General features: G+C 47.4%; 1 protein-coding gene across 2 annotated transcripts in view; it reads right to left on the bottom strand.

Annotated features, from left to right (window-relative positions):
- The window catches only part of SLC35F6 (solute carrier family 35 member F6), a 133,114-nt gene that overhangs the window by 19,523 nt on the left and 96,446 nt on the right, over nucleotides 1-17,145 (bottom strand). For both annotated transcript variants that reach the window (XM_088465724.1, XM_088465725.1), the window contains exons 2-4: nucleotides 11,424-11,496; nucleotides 9,315-9,486; nucleotides 830-1,042 (exon numbers count right to left, since the gene is read on the bottom strand). In XM_088465724.1, the coding sequence (XP_088321850.1) occupies nucleotides 830-1,042; nucleotides 9,315-9,486; nucleotides 11,424-11,496 (458 nt within the window). The remainder of the gene's footprint in view (nucleotides 1-829; nucleotides 1,043-9,314; nucleotides 9,487-11,423; nucleotides 11,497-17,145) is intronic.

Consider the following 17,145-nt stretch of genomic DNA (forward strand, 5'->3'; position numbering starts at 1 on the left):
GAGAGGGGGCACTTTGAGTGATAGAGAGGGGGCACTGTGAGTGATAGAGAGGGGGCACTGTGAGTGATAGAAAGGGGGCACTGCGAGTGATAGAGAGGGGGCACTTTGAGTGATAGAGAGGGGGCACTGTGAGTGATAGAGAGGGGGCACTGAGAGTGATAGAGAGGGGGCACTGCGAGTGATAGAGAGGGGGCACTGCGAGTGATAGAGAGGTGGCACTGCGAGTGACACTCTGGAGCATCTGACTCAGGGGGCGGGATGTACTAAGCATCACATCTGCCATGCGGTACATCCCGGCTGTCTTCGGGTGCATACCGTAGTTCATTACCGCGGTATGTACCAAGAATATCGCAATGGACATCTTTCCTGATAAGAGCTGTCCTTTGCGATGCTGCTGGGCAAAGGGACTTCCATGTTTAACACTCAGAAGTCCCTCTGGTGTACTTGTGCGCATGCGCAGAAGGACGGGGGCCGCAGGTGCGATCGGATCCCTCCCAAGGCGAAGCATCCCGAAAAGAAGCCCATAGGCTTCTATTGGGTAACGCAACCCCTGAAAACTGCATTTTCGGGGGTTTTAGCACATTTTGCCATTTAGTACACCCTGGTCAGGGTGTTGTCCCAGGGACCCTACAATCCAAATGCAGGTATTGTGGGGCAGTGATGATGCCGCCTCCAGAGCCCACCACCCTTTTTAACTCGCACATCCCTAGTTATGGCCCTGGTACAAGTGGACAATGACGAGAATCAGCAAATGACTAACGCTGTAACTGTCACCACCACATTACTGACACATGACGCGTGTACATGTACTTATTATAGCACAGTCTACCTGTAATAACATCACTGAGGCTCTTCCCACTGGTGGGACCGCTCAGTAAGTCCGCCAAGCCCACAATGATCAGTCCGATGACTATGACGAAGATTCCGATCCACTGGTTGCTCTCCAGCTTCCTCCCCAGGAACGCCACAGACAGAAGCCCGGTAAAGATGATGACCGCCCCTCGCAGCATCTGGAAGCTGGAAGCGCTGGTCATGTTTAAAGCTGAAACAAAAGAAGGGATGTAATTAGGACTATGGGCCTGATTCAGAGCCGTTCGCTATTTGCGGTCGTTCGTTCAAAAACAAGGGGTGGCTATTCAAATGATCCGTTCGCAAATTGCAGTCTGTTCCCGCCTCTAAGTCTGAACGAGCGCGCAAAACATACGCTCGTTTATTTGATAAAAACGCCCCCTGGCCGCTCGCACCATACGTCATGTCCGCTATTTATTAGATTAATCGAGTACATCGTACAGCGTATGAACTGCTCGCTATTCTTGTGGTTGGTTTTTTCAACCGCTATTTTGCGAGCAGTTCTGAGTTAAAAAAAACCAAGTGACGTGGTCAATGACGCTGCTGTATTAATTATGCACTCCCTTAAAACGCCCATTTTGACCTTTAAGCACGCCTGCGTTCGAATTCCACTCCCCCGTTTTCAAGCACCTTCCCCTGTTACCACCCACATACGCCTCATTCTGTCACTCAAAATAGCAGGCACTCGCTATATAGCGTACAAACGATTTTCGGCCGCACTGACTGGTTCGCGCATGCGTACTAAAAACCGTACGCATGCGCAGATGTGCGAACATCGCTCGGAACGAGCGTACTGCCGCTAGCGAGCGGCTCTGAATGAGGGCCTATGAGGCTAAAGCTGCATACACACACAATGATTTTTTGAACGATTATCGTTAAACGATATAGTTTAACGATAATCGTTTGAAAAAATCGTTCACTTTCTGAGTCAAACGATGAACGATTATCGTTCATGCGCGTTCACGTTTCTAGTTTGTAGTTTGTAAATCAGTCAGACTTGTCAACTGAACGATTTTCATTAAGGGAATATGCAAAAATCGTTTGTAGTTCGAAAAAAATCGTTCATTACACTTTAAAAAATCTGACAGAAAATCGTTCATAAAATCGTTCATAAAATCGTTCATAAAATCGTTGGTAACAAAATCGTTGTGTGTGTGTATGCAGCTTTAGGCAGAATCGAATGTGAGTAAACCCTAATTGCTCCCACATTACGTGCACAGATTTAAATGTGGATGTTCGCCTGTAGGCGGGGTTGCGAGGATCTCAGCGAGCGGCTCGCCCCTCAGTGCTTCACAAACTCCGCCTTTACAGTCCAGGTTTTAATACTGTAATCCATGCTTGACTCCAGATGATTAAACCAGATTGACCAAGGTACTAATGTAGTCACCTGTGCTCAATCATGGCTATCCTGAAAACCTGTACTGTATTGCTGGAGTATGGAACCCCTGCAATAGCTTAACCAATGAGACTTAGGGGCCTATTTATCGCATCCTGCATTTTAAACGCTTTTGACATGTGATAATATGGACTAAGGGCCTGATAAAGCATGGGTCGCTATTGTGATAGCGGATGCAGAGGGACCATTGTTGCGCACTGCGCATTGCCAGTGCACCGCAGTGCTCATGCGTGAGTTAGCATTGCGATTGCTCTGCGATCACTCACGCAGATACAAAGCCATCGCAGAGTAAGTGACAGGCTGTGAGCATTTGGGGGTGGAGACGGGGGAGTGGTTGGAGAAACGCAGGCGTGCCTGTCCGTTTGAACACCGTTGCATGGGCGTGCATAAATTAGCCACAGCGATGGCGTACGCAGCTTGTGTAGTCACTGCGTGCGACGAGGTTAGCAATTTCTGAGTAAAGTCCGACCTACTGTAATTGTGTATGAGGGGCCGATGTTACTCCATGTTACCGATGTATACGCAGGAGTGCGAGGTATTACGGATGTGAGATAGCGGTAGTGGGCATCTCTGTGCTGGCAGTGCGATAGCAGTCATTAGCATATTTTTGCAGCAGAACTGCGTGCGTAATCGCAGCCAAGATCGCAATAGCGATCCGTAATGCATCAGGCCCTAAATTTGCAAAGCAAAATTTTATTTTTTTGCTGGAATTTAGCAATCTCTTCTTGCCGGGACACAGGCTATAATTTTGCTATGGGCCTCTCACTTTAGTAAATTTACCCCCTAGTATCTTTTTGTGTGATTTCTTCACCTTAAAATGCATCTTATTTGCAAAGTGATGTGAATAGGATACACAAGCAGCTTCTGCTGATTAAAATGATATGCAGCATGCCTGCGGGTGTATCTGCATGCGAAATGCTACGTTACACTGTCAGCGGCTGTGACGCTGTAATGTAGCATTTGGCATACAGATACACCCACAGTCACACACAGAATATAGGCATACAGATACACCCACAGTCACACACAGAATATAGGCATACAGATACACCCACAGTCACACACAGAATATAGGCATACAGATTAGGGGTGAGCGGGTTCGGATTTCTGAAATCTGAACCCCCCCGAGCCCCCCCGATCCGAGTCTGATCCGAGTCAGGCTCGACTTTTCCCGCCTGACTCGGATCTGAAATCGAGGCAAAACGTCATCATCCCGCCTTCCGAGTCTCGCGGGTTTTGGATCCTATATAAGGTACCCGCGTCGGCGCCATTTTCTCACTCGGCTGTGGACAGTGAAGAGGGAGGGTGGGAGTTAGGGCTGTGTAGTGTAGTGTAGTGTAGTGTAGTGCTGCTGTTGTCCACTACTTCAAAGTCCATAGGGGCTGGCTGTGTAGTGCTGTGCTGCTGTTGTTAATAGGGGCTGTGTCCACTACTTCAAAGTCCATAGGGGCTGGCTGGACTGTGTTGTGCAGTCAGTTCTCCATAGGGGCTGTGTCCACTCCAAAGTCCTGTGCAGTGTCCCAGTCCTAAAGGAGTGCTGTAGTGTTGTCCAGGGGGTGCTCTGTCCATCAGGGGTGCTCCCCCCAAGTGCTAAAAAAAATAATATATTTTCTGTGTTTGTGAATTGTGTGCGCAGTAGCCGCACGTGCATCAACAAAGTAGTGCCAAGCGTGCGCCTGTGTCATAAGTAAAGGGCCGGCTGGCTTGACCGTTAAAGGGTGCTGTAACCCCCGAAAGTACACTCCAGTCCAAACCAAAAAAAAATTATTTTCTGTGTTTGTGAATTGTGTGCGCAGTAGCCGCACGTGCATCAACAAAGTAGTGCCAAGCGTGCGCCTGTGTCATAAGTAAAGGGCCGGCTGGCTTGACCGTTAAGGGTGCTGTAACCCCCGAAAGTACACTCCAGTCCAAACCAAAAAAAAAATTATTTTCTGTGTTTGTGAATTGTGTGCGCAGTAGCCGCACGTGCATCAACAAAGTAGTGCCAAGCGTGCGCCTGTGTCATAAGTAAAGGGCCGGCTGGCTTGACCGTTAAGGGTGCTGTAACCCCCGAAAGTACACTCCAGTCCAAACCAAAAAAAAAATTATTTTCTGTGTTTGTGAATTGTGTGCGCAGTAGCCGCACGTGCATCAACAAAGTAGTGCCAAGCGTGCGCCTGTGTCATAAGTAAAGGGCCGGCTGGCTTGACCGTTAAGGGTGCTGTAACCCCCGAAAGTACACTCCAGTCCAAACCAAAAAAAAAATTATTTTCTGTGTTTGTGAATTGTGTGCGCAGTAGCCGCACGTGCATCAACAAAGTAGTGCCAAGCGTGCGCCTGTGTCATAAGTAAAGGGCCGGCTGGCTTGACCGTTAAGGGTGCTGTAACCCCCGAAAGTACACTCCAGTCCAAACCAAAAAAAAAATTATTTTCTGTGTTTGTGAATTGTGTGCGCAGTAGCCGCACGTGCATCAACAAAGTAGTGCCAAGCGTGCACCTGTGTCATAAGTAAAGGGCCGGCTTGCTTGACCGTTAAGGGTGCTGTAACCCCCGAAAGTACACTCCAGTCCAAACCAAAAAAAAATTTATTTTCTGTGTTTGTGAATTGTGTGCGCAGTAGCCGCACGTGCATCAACAAAGTAGTGCCAAGCGTGCGCCTGTGTCATAAGTAAAGGGCCGGCTGGCTTGACCGTTAAGGGTGCTGTAACCCCCGAAAGTACACTCCAGTCCAAACCAAAAAAAAAATTATTTTCTGTGTTTGTGAATTGTGTGCGCAGTAGCCGCACGTGCATCAACAAAGTAGTGCCAAGCGTGCGCCTGTGTCATAAGTAAAGGGCCGGCTGGCTTGACCGTTAAAGGGTGCTGTAACCCCCGAAAGTACACTCCAGTCCAAACCAAAAAAAAATAATTTTCTGTGTTTGTGAATTGTGTGCGCAGTAGCCGCACGTGCATCAACAAAGTAGTGCCAAGCGTGCGCCTGTGTCATAAGTAAAGGGCCGGCTGGCTTGACCGTTAAGGGTGCTGTAACCCCCGAGAGTACACTCCAGTCCAAACCAAAAAAAAAATTATTTTCTGTGTTTGTGAATTGTGTGCGCAGTAGCCGCACGTGCATCAACAAAGTAGTGCCAAGCGTGCGCCTGTGTCATAAGTAAAGGGCCGGCTGGCTTGACCGTTAAGGGTGCTGTAACCCCCGAAAGTACACTCCAGTCCAAACCAAAAAAAAAATTATTTTCTGTGTTTGTGAATTGTGTGCGCAGTAGCCGCACGTGCATCAACAAAGTAGTGCCAAGCGTGCGCCTGTGTCATAAGTAAAGGGCCGGCTGGCTTGACCGTTAGAGGGTGCTGTAACCCCCAAAGTACACTCCAGTCCAAACCAAAAAAAAAATTATTTTCTGTGTTTGTGAATTGTGTGCGCAGTAGCCGCACGTGCATCAACAAAGTAGTGCCAAGCGTGCGCCTGTGTCATAAGTAAAGGGCCGGCTGGCTTGACCGTTAAAGGGTGCTGTAACCCCCGAAAGTACACTCCAGTCCAAACCAAAAAAAAATTATTTTCTGTTTGTGAATTGTGTGCGCAGTAGCCGCACGTGCATCAACAAAGTAGTGCCAAGCGTGTGCCTGTGTCATAAGTAAAGGGCCGGCTGGCTTGACCGTTAAGGGTGCTGTAACCCCCGAGAGTACACTCCAGTCCAAACCAAAAAAAAAATTATTTTCTGTGTTTGTGAATTGTGTGCGCAGTAGCCGCACGTGCATCAACAAAGTAGTGCCAAGCGTGCGCCTGTGTCATAAGTAAAGGGCCGGCTGGCTTGACCGTTAAGGGTGCTGTAACCCCCGAGAGTACACTCCAGTCCAAACCAAAAAAAAAATTATTTTCTGTGTTTGTGAATTGTGTGCACTGTGGCTGCTCGTGCATCAACAAAGGAGCAGCGCCAAGCGTGCGCCTGTGTCCCATAAGTAAAGAGCCGGCTGGCTCATTTCTTAAAGGGTGGTGTAACCCACAAAGTGCACTACTCTCCAGCAAAAATAAAAAAATATTTTCTGTGTTTGTGTGCGCTTTAGCCGCACGTATATATATCAATATAACATAAATGGAGGACCAAACTTTCTCCGATAAAAATAAAATAGGGAAAGATCAAGAACCACTTCCTCCTAGTGCTGTTGCTGCTGCTGGGAGTTGTTCATCATCCCAGAGAGGAAGTAGGAACATCACTACTTTTACTAAACAATTGACCCTCCAACAGTCCCTAGCGATGAGGATGAAGTACGACAGCAGTCATCCTGAAGCAAAACGTATAACTGAGGCCTTGACTGCTATGTTGGTGTTAGACGTGCGTCCGGTATCCGACATTAGTGCAGTGGGATTTAGACAATTGATGGAGGTAGTGTGTCCTCGGTTCCAAATCCCGTCTAGATTCCACCTGCATCCTCAAAGCAGCAGCGACAAGCGTGCGTCTGTCTGTTAAAGGGTGGTGACACCCTCAAAGTGTGCTACACAAACAATAAAAATATTCTTCTTCTTTTTTCTGTCTATGTGAATTGTGTGGGCTGTAGCCGCACCTGCATCCTTAAAGCAGCAGCGACAAGCGTGCGTCTGTCTGTTAAAGGGTGGTGACACCTCAAAGTGTTCTACACAAACAATTAAAATATTGTTCTTTTTTTTTTGGTCTTTGTGAAATGTGTGGGCTGTAGCCGCACCTGCATCCTTAAAGCAGCAGCGACAAGCGTGCGTCTGTCTGTTAAAGGGTGGTGTAACTCTCAAAGTGTTCCAAAAAATAAAAAACTATTTTTTTAATGTGTTTGTTACTTGTGTGCCATGCAGCCACACTTGCATCCTCAAAGCAGCAGCGACAAGCGTGCGTCTGTCTGTTAAAGGGTGGTGACACCCTCAAAGTGTGCTACACAAACAATTAAAATATTGTTCTTTTTTTTTTGGTCTTTGTGAAATGTGTGGGCTGTAGCCGCACCTGCATCCTTAAAGCAGCAGCGACAAGCGTGCGTCTGTCTGTTAAAGGGTGGTGACACCCTCAAAGTGTGCTACACAAACAATAAAAATATTCTTCTTCTTTTTTCTGTCTATGTGAATTGTGTGGGCTGTAGCCGCACCTGCATCCTTAAAGCAGCAGCGACAAGCGTGCGTCTGTCTGTTAAAGGGTGGTGACACCTCAAAGTGTTCTACACAAACAATTAAAATATTCTTCTTCTTTTTTCTGTCTTTGTGAATTGTGTGGGCTGTAGCCGCACTTGCATCCTCAAAGCAGCAGCGACAAGCGTGCGTCTGTCTGTTAAAGGGTGGTGTAACCCTCAAAGTGTGCTCCACAAACAATAAAAATATTCTTTTTTTTTTCTGTCTTTGTGAATTGTGTGGGCTGTAGCCGCACTTGAATCCTCAAAGCAGCAGCTACAAGCGTGCGTCTGTCTGTTAAAGGATTACATCGGTGACAGCATCCAAGTAGGCATGTCAGACAGTCCGTACCTGTACTGGCAGGAAAAAGAAGCAATTTGGAGGTCCCTGTACAAACTGGCTCTATTTTACCTGAGTTGCCCCCCCTCCAGTGTGTACTCCGAAAGAGTGTTTAGTGCAGCCGGGAACCTTGTCAGCAAAAGGCGTAGGAGGTTGCTTCCACAAAATGTGGAGAAGATGATGTTCATAAAATGAATTATCAACTCTTCCAGGGAGACCAGCCTCCAGAACGTACAGAGGGACCTGTGGTTCCAGCAGGGACGAATTAATACTCTGTGAGGATGAGGATGTACACACTGAAGAGGGTGAGGAATCGGTGGATGAGGAGGATGAGGATGACATCTTGCCTCCGTAGAGCCAGTTTGTGCAGGGACAGATAAATTGCCAGCTTGTTTTGTGGGGGCCCAAACGAACCAATCATTTCAGCCACAGTTGTGTGGCAGACCCTGGCGCTGAAATGATTGGTTTGTTAAAGTGTGCATGTCCTGTTTATACAACATAAGGGTGGGTGGGAGGGCCCAAGGACAATTCCATCTTGCACCTCTTTTTTTTCTTTGCATTATGTACAGTTTGGGGCCTAGTTTTTCAATGCCATCCTGTCTGCCACTGCAGTTTCACGCCTAGATGGGTCACGTGTTTGTGCCGCCCACTTGTGTCGCTTAGCATAGTCATCCAGCTACCTCGGTGCAACCTTTTGGACATAAAAACACTATTGTGAGGTGTGAGGTATTCAGAATAGACTGGAAATGAGTGGAAATTAAGGTTATTGAGGTTAATAATAGCATAGGAGCAGAAAAACCTACAAATTCTGTGATTTTAGCTGTTTTTATGCTTTTTTTCAAAAAAATACAGATCCAAAACACAAAACCCAGAACCCAAAACACGCAAGGGTGGTTTTGGCAAAACCAATCCAGATCCAAAACACGAAGAAAGATCCAGATCCAAAACCAAAACACAAAACACGAAAAGTGGCCGGTGCACACCCCTAATACAGATACACCCACAGTCACACACAGAATATAGGCATACAGATACACCCGCAGTCACACACAGAATACAGGCATACAGATACACCCGCAGTCACACACAGAATATAGGCATACAGATACACCCGCAGCCACACACAGAATACAGGCATACAGATACACCCTCAGTCACACACAGAATATAGGCAGGCATATCCAGACTCTGCTTGTGCGTCCTATCTGCATTGCTGAGCAAATAAGACGCATTTGCAGGTAAAAAGTCGCACAAAAAAAAATCTTTGCGCTTCCAAATCACGCCACAGCATGGCATGCCTAGAACAGCTGTTTAATGTGCAACAAAGTAAAATGTATGTGGCCACATCTGTACATTAATCACAGCTAAAGTGAAGAGCAGGAGCTGCACTACGAGCTGGAGAAGAGAAGAGGGAGGTGGAGTCCTTAATTCTCACTTTACATCATGTTTTATATGTTTAACATTGATTTTAAATACCATTAAATATAAAGGTTTAATTATACTGACCATTTACATTTTTATTCCCGTGGATGGGTGGGTAGGAGCCCGAGTGCATTGATCTGCCCAGAGAAAACACTGCCCTGTTAGGCAGCACAACTTACAAAATACTGTATATATAATATCTGTACTCACCCACATACATGAGGCTGGTTCCGGCCATGTCGCAGATTGCTGGCGGAAGAAAGAGGAGGGAGTTGAACGGCTGAGAAGGTGCCAGAGTGGGCTCCGATGATCTCCTGTCCTTACACACCAGGATGTAGAATACGGCCAGACAGAAGAGTTCTCCTAAAAACATGCCCACTGCCTGGAATACAGATGTGACCAGATCAGATGCCCACCCGGGACTAACTTTTAGCTGCCTACAGTATAGTATAAATGGCGTTTGTGCTCGTGACCATCATCAGCTACAGAGAGATCCCTTTACTCAGCTACAGAGAGATCCCTTTACTCAGCTACAGAGAGATCCCTTTACTCAGCTACAGAGAGATCCCTTTACTCAGCTACAGAGAGATCCCTTTAATCAGCTACAGAGAGATCCCTTTACTCAGCTACAGAGAGATCCCTTTACTCAGCTACAGAGAGATCCCTTTAATCAGCTACAGAGAGATCCCTTTAATCAGCTACAGAGAGATCCCTTTACTCAGCTACAGAGAGATCCCTTTAATCAGCTACAGAGAGATCCCTTTACTCAGCTACAGAGAGATCCCTTTAATCAGCTACAGAGAGATCCCTTTAATCAGCTACTGAGAGATCCCTTTAATCAGCTAAACATGGAACCTAGAAAAGTAGATTTTTACTAATGAATAAAAAGTAAAATGTTAGGATGAGAAATGTCTGATTCATATTTTATTTAACATTTTGATATCAACTAACGATCAAATTAAAATTTTCCCTTATTTTGCCGCAATGTACCATTGGGTTGGGTATGATATCCCGGCTGTCGGGATGCCGCTGGTCAGAATACCGACAGGCAGGATCCGACACCCATAGAAGCTAACAGCGAGTACTTTTCTATCCCCTACCCTAACCCCTACCTGCACCCACCCTCCCTAGTGCCTAAATCTAACCTCCCCTCCACTTCCCCGCACCCTAAACCTAACACCCCCTACCCGGTGCCTAAACCTAACCTCCCCCTCCCTGTACCTTAATCCTAACCCTCCCATCCCGGTGCCTAACCCTCCCCCTAGTGCCTAACCCTAACCCTGCTAGCTAACGCTACCCTCCTCCTGCACCCCGTTACTTACCTTCGGGATGCCGACGGTCGGGATACTGGTGCAGGGATCCCGACCTCTTGGGATTTTGGCACCGGTATTAAGTCCGTCTGCATTCGGCACGCCAGGATGCCGACTACATCACGTACCATTTTTCCCCCCAATTCCAATAAAGGTAATTTAGGAAAGTGGGAAACATATAGCCACGCCTGGCCTCTCCATTGTCGTAACAATGCTGTACTATACAGCAGTACATGCCAACTCCTGGAATTGCCCCTGGAAATCAGACTATTTCTGCTTTTGTAGGAATGCGGGTCAAGTTGGAAATGCACAGTGTAAGGGGAAACAGTGGGGATGAGCACATCAAGGTATACCCAATTACCCATTTAGGAGACCAACCCTTGTGTGTTGGATTGTTAAGGTGCCTACACACATAGCGATGTGTACGATTTCCCCCTGAACTCTCCCCGGGAGCTCCCCGGCAGTTGTGGGCACGATTTGGTCTGAAAATGCTGCCAATGTGACACAGGATCTATTGTGCCTCCTAACTATCCAGTGCATCGTGACTTGAGATTGTCAGATCTGCCCTACAGCATGGCAGATCTGAAGATGAGATGTGCGACCTGTGGGGACGCGCATTGCATCGTGATCGTCAGTGGGGACTCACGATTTACTCACGATTTGGGCATATTTTGCACGATCTGTCGTTCCAATGTGTTGGAATCAGCCAGATCGGGTACAATATCGCCATGTGTCACAGTGTGTAGGCACCTTTACTGTTATTTCATCACATTGGATAAAATGTGGCTAAAAGGTGTCATCCTGTTTAATCTGCACTTGGAAAGTGCAAAAGACATCACAATATAAGGCGTCACAATATAACATCACAATATAATGGTCGTCGCCTCCTGAGAAATAAATACCCCACACTCCCCTCCGCGTTATAAGTACAGAATGCGCCCCAATTGTCGGTACCCTCATTTGCCTAATCTCACGGTCATTAGCGTAGGGAGCTGGTGGTGTCACTCACCTGCAGAAACGGGTGCTGGAACTGGTGACTCTCTGAACCATTACATCCTTTAGCGTCAAAATTGTCAGCCCACCTGTAACACACACAATGTATAGCTGATTCCTCTTTATCTGTACGTCACCTGATATTATACGTTTTGCCTGAGTACAACATGTCAGGTACAGTAACTTTCCTAATGACGTGTATCTGGTTAGTCACCGTGAACCTTTATACTTGGCTGTTAAGTAGCCCAAATATTTTAGTTTAGTTTCCTTGTTAATATCTGTCTACTACCTAGGTGACAATTTAAAGATTTTTGTCAGGGCCACTATGTCTGTCCCACTGACATGTACCAAATAGGGTCAGTACTGCGGTCATGCAGATACCAAAGTCCTGGTGTAGCGAAGTAACATTAATACAACTATTATTAGTGACTAGTGCTGTAGCAGGGTGACCATGTACCCTGGTCTGGCGCCCCCTGCACAGCACTCCTGTCATGACATCACACAGCAAGTGCCGGGGAGATCTGTGGAGGAGCAGGAAGGTGAATGCCGGGTGTACACTAAGGACGTGAGTTGCACTTGTAATTGATGCCGCTCCAGGCACCTCAGTAAAGTAATACAGTGCGTTTGTGTGTTATTGAGGTATTTTACAGTTTTTTAACAGGTAGCGTTTAAGTCAGATATTTGACATAATACTCATTCATGAGAATGCAGAAAGTAATGGATTCAATAGTTTCAGCTATGAGTGTAGTTTCTCCATTTCACCATTAGGTGTCCTCAGTATATCTTACAGCAGTGGTTCCCAAACTTATTTGAATCACGGCGCCCTGGCCTAGAGTATCAGCATTGTTATCACGGCACCCCTAAGTCAAACGTTTGTTATTGATAAATTCAGAAAACAATGTAGTGAAGTAGTAAAGTGAAGTAAATTGTGCTGACCTGTCATCCTTAGGTTTAGTTATATAGTGGTGGACAGGTTTGTGCATCTGTTTGTGCACATATTTACATTACATTGACCATAAATAATTTGATTTGGTGCTGGACCACCAACCTGAGGCACCCCTGCAAGTGTCCTGAGGCACCCCAGGGTGCACCCATTATTGATACGATACTGGATAGGAAGCAGTGGGGCTCTGGGAACTAACACCATCTGAAGAAAACATTAGTTCCTGCAATCAAACTCCGAAAACTTTCAGTGCACCGAGATAGTCCACCCAACTCAATGCTATTTCATATGTTTCTATCACAGGGCCTGATTCAGAGTAGGACGCTATTGCGATCGTACTGCGGCTGTGCATTCAATGCCGCAGTGAAAATATGCTAATGTCTGCAAACATCAACCAAACATAGGGATGCCCAATGTTGTCTTCTTACCTGCGTGCGATGATGCATACCTGCGTAAATATCGGTAAGATCTCCGCAACATTGACAGCTAACTTGGCCTTGCGGCAGGTCCGACCTGCCGCAGCCTTGGGAGCTCTTCAGACACGCAAAGCTGCGTATGCACTCGCAGCGGCTAATTCTGCGTCCCTGATTGCCGTGCGATGGCTGTGCATGTGCAATGCAACTTATACGCAGGCGCAATGGCAAACAATCGTTCGATCTGCGTGAGAATCGCATTAGCGTCCATCTCTGAATCAGGCCCACAATACCCTCACTATACAGCAGATCATAATATATTAGTGCTTTTTAAATGAAAGATAATATATTTTGCTAGTGATAACTGTATAAATCAGATATGCCATTACCATCGCGTAAACACATTTTCTAGACTTTACTAATTACAGAGTGTTTTGTTTAGACTGCTTGCCTAGGGGAATATTAACACCGTGTACTGTAGTTACTTGCATATAAAGTATAGGAGACATTACATCAGCAATATACCATCCATAGAATGCTTTCTACAGTTCCACCACTAGATGGCAGTAAGTTTACTTTCATTCATACTTTGTACACAGCTCTCTTTAGAAAAGTAAAGTGAATAATAATTTTATTTATTACTAACATTTATAGGGACGGGATGGACTGGGTAGCATGGTGTCATCTGCTCCCTGGACCTGCACAATTTTAGTGATCCAGTGCCGTCTGAAGAGATATTGTTGACCAGCAGGAGCTAACGGAAAATGGCTGCCCCCATAGTGAGCTACAGAAAGATGGCCGCTTTCGACCAATGGAGAGCCAGGTTTCCTTTTCCAGGACCCCAATGGGCCAGGAGAGTGGAAAAGGAGGCGGAGCTTATCGGTGGAGTCTGGGACTGATGTTGCAGTGCTGCCCTTTCCATACACAGACTGCTGCTGCCCAGTGCCCCATGCCTTCCTACACAGACTGCTGCTGCCCAGTGCCCATGCCTTCCTACACAGACTGCTGCTGCCCAGTGCCCATGCCTTCCTACACAGACTGCTGCTGCCCAGTGCCCATGCCTTCCTACACAGACTGCTGCTGCCCAGTGCCCCATGCTTTCCATACACAGACTGCTTCTGCCCAGTGCCCCATGCCTTCCTACACAGACTGCTGCTGCCCAGTGCCCATGCCTTCCTTACACAGACTGCTGCTGCCCAGTGCCCATGCCTTCCTTACACAGACTGCTGCTGCCCAGTGCCCCATGCCTTCCTACACAGACTGCTGCTGCCCAATGCCCATGCCTTCCTTACACAGACTGCTGCTGCCCAGTGCCCATGCCTTCCTTACACAGACTGCTGCTGCCCAGTGCCCATGCCTTCCTTACACAGACTGCTGCTGCCCAGTGCCCATGCCTTCCTTACACAGACTGCTGCTGCTGCCCTATGAATGTAAATGGTGAGGGACATTTCATCCTGCTGGGTCCACTCTCAGCAGCTGCTGCATACACAGTGGACACAGACCAGACTACCAGCAGTATCTGCTACCACCAGCTCTAAGCAGCCCATGAGGAGTAAAGAGTCACAATGACAGCAGGTAAGATTTGGCACTTGGCACACCATAGTCCCGGGCACATTATAGTGCAGGACAGCACTGTACACACCATATTTCTGTGCAGTACTGGGCACACAATGGTACTGAGCACACCATAGTCCTGTGCGGCACTGGGCCCACCATAGTATTAAGTAGCTCTAGGCCCACCATAGTACTGTGCGGCACTGGGCCCACCATAGTATTAAGTAGCTCTAGGCCCACCATAGTCCTGTGCGGCACTGGGCCCACCATAGTATTAAGTAGCTCTAGGCCCACCATAGTACTGTGCGGCACTGGGCCCACCATAGTATTAAGTAACTCTAGGCCTACCATAGTCCTGTGCGGCACTGGGCCCACCATTGTATTAAGTAGCTCTAGGCCCACCATAGTACTGTGCGGCACTGGGCCCACCATAGTATTAAGTAACTCTAGGCCCACCATAGTCCTGTGCGGCACTGGGCCCACCATAGTATGAAGTAGCTCTAGGCCCACCATAGTACTGTGCGGCACTGGGCCCACCATAGTATTAAGTAGCTCTAGGCCCACCATAGTACTGTGCGGCACTGGGCCCACCATAGTACTGTGCTGCTCTGGGCACACCATAGTATTAAGTAGCTCTAGGCCCACCATAGTACTGTGCGGCACTGAGCACACCATAGTACCACCGTACCCTGGTTTTAGTGACAAGTGACTGGTCCTAGCAGCTCAGTTACAAACATTTCTCCCTATTGGTGCATACACACGGTCAGATTTTTCTTCAGATCTGAACGATAATGATTTAAAAAATTGTTCAATCGTTCATATCTGAACGATATCTGATGTGTTAGCAGTCAGATTTGGACGATTCCATTCATTTTAATGCCGTCAAAAATCGTTCATAGTTCAAATCGTTGGTCAAATCATAATCTGACACATCTGACAAATCTGACCGTGTGTATGTATCATAAGAGCCACGCCATACACACCATTATCTAGGCTAATTTCCCAAATCTCACAATCACAGTAACTTCCTGTGGTTCTGCCTGCGTGTACAGTACTGGTCATTCTAACAACCTAGAGCAGAATATGTGGCCACAATGATAATTATGTATAAGGTAGGTGCTTTGTGAGACCATGGATAATATAAGACTGGGCAGGTTGTGGTCGTAGGTGGTGGACATTGGAGGGGGCAGTATGTGGTGCCGTGAGGTGAACACTACAGGGGCCTATGCCGTGAGGCGGACACTGCAGGGGCCGGTGCCGTGAGGCGGACACTGCAGGGGGCCGGTGCCGTGAGGCGGACACTACAGGGGGCCGGTGCCGTGAGGCGGACACTACAGGGGGCCGGTGCCGTGAGGCGGACACTGGAGGGGGGCCGGTGCCGTGAGGCGGACACTGGAGGGGGGCCGGTGCCGTGAGGCGGACACTGCAGGGGGCCGGTGCCGTGAAGCGGACACTGGAGGGGGGCCGGTGCCGTGAGGCGGACACTGGAGGGGGCCGGTGCCGTGAGGCGGACACTGGAAGGGGCCGGTGCCGTGAGGCGGACACTGGACGGTGCCGGTGCCGTGAGGTGGTTATTGTATGTTGCTTCCTGTATTATATCAGTCCCTGTCAGTCAGGGCTGGAAGATTAGATATAATGATCTTGGACATAATGATTTTTCATATATTTCATTACATATAAACCACATCCCTATCAGATAAACCACGCCTGCTTTTTTCTTAAACTTAAAAAGTCAATAAAAATCTCTTTATAAAGAAGTCATCCCTTGATGTTTAGTAGGGAAAACAGGGGTATTCTGAGAAGTAGTGCACTCCATACACCCCCCACCCACCCCTTTCCCTGTAGCCGTCCCGATTTTGCAGGTCTGTCCTGCCGTCCTGTGATCAGGACGTGTGTTCCAGTTTGTGAGGGAGGAGAGGAACACACACTATGACATGGTAACATCCCAAGCATCCCGCAGCTGCGCACCCATCCTAATTACAAACACTACAGATGTGTCCTCATTTAGCCATCTTTTCATTTGTGTGGCTGTGCGTCAGTGACGTGCGGTGAGGAGAGACAGAGCCTGTCCTGTCATACTTAGTTATACTCCAGAGTTTTGACTATAAAAATTATAAGAAACATTTTAAGAAAATATTATAAATATCATCTTTGTATTATTCTAATCATCGTTATAGTCCAGCACTGGCTCCCCCCCAGTCTACCTTTTTTCGCACATCCCTGTTTGTTCAAAACTCAACAAATTTGCAGCACTATATACTGCTGCACCTTTGTATAATGCCTACATGTACTCTCGGGTTCATACAGAAGTGTCCACATACATCTATACTCTGTGCATTACTTCCTTGTTTTGTGCTTTAAATGCATCTTAGTCGCACAGTGATGCGAGCAGCTTCTGCTGATTAAAATGATATGCAACATGCCTATGTCCTGTGTGTAACTGCGGGTGTCTCTGCATGTGAAACGCTACGGTACAGTTACAGCGGCTGGAACGCTGTTATGTAGCGTTTGGCATAAAGCCACACCCGCAGTTGCACACAGGACATGAGCATGCCGCATATTTTAATCAGCAGAAGCTGCTCGCATCACTGTGCGACTACGATGCATTTGAAGCACAAAACAAGCTTAACATGGCTGCCACAAATAGATCTGACCGTGCTGACCAATGAGAAGCCGCAAGCTCCAACCTATGTCTGTATGATTGGGTTGGGTACAGGATGGCGGCAGTCAGAATCCTGATCACTGGCATTTTGACAGGGTTAGGATACAGACACCTGCCAGTAAGTACCCTACCCCTAAACCTAACCTTCCCTCCCCGAAACCTAAAC

The sequence above is a fragment of the Taudactylus pleione genome, unplaced genomic scaffold, assembly GCF_031769625.1.
Source record: "Taudactylus pleione unplaced genomic scaffold, aTauple2 ptg000063l, whole genome shotgun sequence".
NCBI lineage: Eukaryota > Metazoa > Chordata > Amphibia > Anura > Myobatrachidae > Taudactylus > Taudactylus pleione.